Source organism: Lithobates pipiens, unplaced genomic scaffold (genome assembly GCF_037356315.1).
Source record: "Lithobates pipiens isolate NorthernLeopardFrog02 unplaced genomic scaffold, aLitPip1_a1.2 Scaffold_23, whole genome shotgun sequence".
Taxonomy (NCBI): domain Eukaryota; kingdom Metazoa; phylum Chordata; class Amphibia; order Anura; family Ranidae; genus Lithobates; species Lithobates pipiens.
In genome coordinates this window covers 18,619,156-18,622,752 of record NW_027507785.1, presented here as the reverse complement: position 1 = coordinate 18,622,752, position 3,597 = coordinate 18,619,156, and the positions used below count along the sequence as shown (strand labels likewise).

The following is a 3,597-nucleotide window of genomic DNA, read 5'->3' as shown; positions in this document are numbered from 1 at the left end:
AAAAAAAATCTCAGATAATACACTGTTATTTTCTATTGCAAGATAAAACCTGCCTTTTCTGTTTAGATTTTCTGCCTATTCTCTGCTCATGTAAGGTCCTAACATTAGATAATTTCCACCAAACCTAAAGTTTATATTTTGTTTATTTTGGGAATAATTGGGGACGTGGGTGTGAGGGGTTTGCAGATTGTGGGGTTGTGGTTTTGACATTTTTTGTACACTCTGTATTGATATATTATTAAAATCTTACAGAAATACAGTATAGTATATGCAAAAAGAACCTCAGAAAGTTTTTTACTAAACTGTTGTGCCACTAGTCAGTTTGTAAAAGTTGAAGGCTTTAGCTTTATTTTTTTTAAAGTAAACTTTCTTATAACTTTTAAATCAATTGGGGCTGCTACTTTCATCAGTCAATTCAGACCTATTATCACTGCACAAAAAATCTGGTGTCAAAGCCAAAACTATTTAAAAAACTATGAGTTTGAGCTTAATTTGAGTTTTACAGATTTCACGTGGGATTTGTGAAGTGAACCCAGACAGATTTGCTGATCCCTACTAAAGACAAGTCATTCCAGAAAAAGACTATTCATGTTGTGTCATGAAAATCGCATGAAGAGATTGTCCTCCAGGTCTTCTGATTTACGATCGTCACGGGTACGCGCGATCGTACGAATGCCCTTACGTTCGTACACAGGTGCGCGTGCGCGGGCACGTGCGCAGTCGCGTGCGTGCGTCCATGTTGGCGCCAAATGGCCTATTTAAACTAGCCTCTTGCCAATAGTCTTTGCTGTCTGCTCTACAGCGTTATACCTGTGAGACCTGATCCGTAGCGTTTGTTCCTGTTTGACCCGGCTTACCTGTGACCCATCTGCTATCTGCCTGCACCCGACCCCGGCTTGTTGTGACGATTCTCCTGCCTGCTCCCTTGTACTTCACTTCCAGTCTGATATCTGACCCGGCTTGCTTTGACCATCCGTCTGCTTAAGGTGAACCTGCTTATATTGAACTGTGTCATCTGCTACAAGTAACCTGCTGGTATTGAACTGTTCACCTGCTGCAAGTGCCTGCTCATATTGAACTGTTTACCTACTGCAAGTACCTGCTCATATTGAACTGTGTCATCTGCTACAAGTAACCTGCTGGTATTGAACTGTTCACCTGCTGCAAGTGCCTGCTCATATTGAACTGTTTATCTGCTGCAAGTACCTGTGTATATTGCACTTTCATCTACTACAAGTTGCCCACTTCCCTGCACTGCTTTTCATCTGCTGCAAGTTACCTGTTCCATTGAACCGTTTTATCTGCTATAAATTACCTGCTGTTCCATTCGCTGTGATTACCTGCTCCACTGAACTTCACCTACCCATCCTACTCATCTGTTGATCCTGCCAGGCACCTGTACCCCTCCTTACTCCTGTGTTCCCTGTTACATTGCCAGGAGACTGGTAGTGGGAGTCGTAAGGGAGGCCTCTTTCCGCAATCCGGGCTCGCTACTAGAAGGTACGTGACATGTGGTCTCCAGGAGTGAACATTGCTTCGACAGCACTTAATGATAATGATCAGCATGTACATTCTGCTGGTGTTAGGGGAGTCACAGGAGGTGAATAGCAGTCACGTTTTCAACAGCTTTGAAGTATATTGTGGGTTCTAATGTGAAGTGCTGGACGTTAACCTTTCATCCTGTCCTTGGTTTACTACACGGTTGTGCATGAGTCATCAATACCATGAAACCAACAAAAGAAAAGAGATGTGCTTTACCCATTAACTTTGCAAAACTACGATCAGTTCCAATTTTCATTCAAAATTCCTCTTCGCTTTTGTTAATATTTCACATTTTATTTGTGTTTTCTCATTGGGAAATCTTGTTAAAGTAATAATGATGACTTCATTCAATTTCTGACACTAATTAGTCTATTAGCAGCAGCTGTAGCAGGTTTGGTCCACTGGGAAGACTTGGGTGCAGTGACTGCTATAGTTTTGTGAGTAAGGTGGCATCTTTATGAAACCTATAAAAGCTCAACTGAATTCAAGAGAAAAGCGATGCGACAAGAGCCACTCTAATATCTACAGGACCTCTATGAATTACATTTTTCAATTTACATTATTCAGATTGAATAAAACATTTTCGGAATTGTTGATGTTGAAAGACATAAACCCAAGCCATGAGTTCATCTCCCAACAATGTCTCAGTAATGATTACTAACTTTGTTCTGGTGGGGCTTATTGAGATTGAATCATTTCGATATGTATGTGCTCTTTTAGCTCTTGCATTATTTTTAGTCACATTGTTTGTTTGTTCTATGATTGTCTATGTAATCTGGACAGAGAAAAACTTGCAGGAGCCGATGTACATCTTTATATGCATCTTGGTTGTGAATGTGATGTTCGGGAACTCATCATATTTTCCCAAGCTGGCCATTGATTTGTTGTCTGGATGCTCAACCATCTCACTCACAGGATGTCTCTGTCAATCTTTCTGTATCCAGCTTTATGCATGGGTTGAAATGTTTACATTTACGGTAATGGCATATGATCGATATCTGGCTGTAGGCCACCCTCTGAGATACCACACTCTGATGACCAACATTACAACTCAAAAAATATCACTTGCCATATTTGTTTTCAATGTGATAAGAGTAACTGTGGGTGTACTATTGACATCAAGGCTAACTTTTTGTGAGGTAAATATCAACAATGTCTTTTGTGAGATCATGTCTCTACAACCACTTGCTTGTAATGATATAACAATTAATGTCCTCTTTGGAAAGACTTTAACCTTGTCATCAGTGATTGGCTGCTTGCTTGTAATAACATACTGCTACATAAGAACAGTTGTCATCTGTCTGAAACTTTCTTTAGAATCTTCTCAGAAAGCTCTGCATACTTTAATGACTCATGTTTTGGCCTTCTCCATTTATGCTGTCACCTTCTTGTTTGTTAATTTGAGGTACAGGCTAAACTGGGGTTCTGTATCAATGCAAGTTGATATAATCATACCTTTGATCGGAACCAGCATAGCTATTACTGTAAATCCTCTGATCTACGGGATAAGAACCAAAGCTCTCAGAGAAAAGATATTATGCAACTTACAGAAAATTGTTGGAAAACCAAAATAATAAAAATGTGTTTATTTTTTTTGCAGTCCTACTATTGTACAGATAAGTTATTTTTCTGAATTGTGTTTTGTCTTTTTGTGATAACGTAGGAAAGATAGGGCTGTAGTCCAGCCTGTTGGAATGTGCCTATTTGTGCTCTCTAAGCATGGACTGTACTACTCAGTCACTTGCTGTTTGAGCTTGCTCCAGAAGTCTACAGAAGTGCCCTTCTGTGTCATAAGTGTTTACAGACTTAGCCAATCACCATGCTTGGTGGGCCTCGCAACCTGTTTTGGAAGGTATTAATTACCCGTATTTGCCGGCGTATAAGGCGGCTGGGCGTATAAGACGACCCCCTATTTTTCAAGTGAAAACATAGGTTTTGGGCAATACTCGCAGTATAAGACTACCCGACTTCTGAGGCAACACCATTTAAAAAAAACATTAGAACCATTAAAAAACACAAAGCAAGAATGCCAACTACTCATCCACCATGCTGCGA

The 3,597-nt window shown here is 40.1% G+C and overlaps 1 protein-coding gene across 1 annotated transcript; it reads left to right on the top strand.

The window, feature by feature from the left end:
* Positions 1–2,070: 2,070 nt before the first annotated feature.
* LOC143926859 (olfactory receptor 51E1-like) lies at positions 2,071–3,116 on the top strand. Its single transcript, XM_077450899.1, has one exon. The coding sequence runs from the start codon at positions 2,163–2,165 to the stop codon at positions 3,114–3,116; it is 954 nt and encodes a 317-aa protein (XP_077307025.1). The 5' UTR covers positions 2,071–2,162.
* The last annotated feature ends 481 nt before the right edge of the window (positions 3,117–3,597 follow it).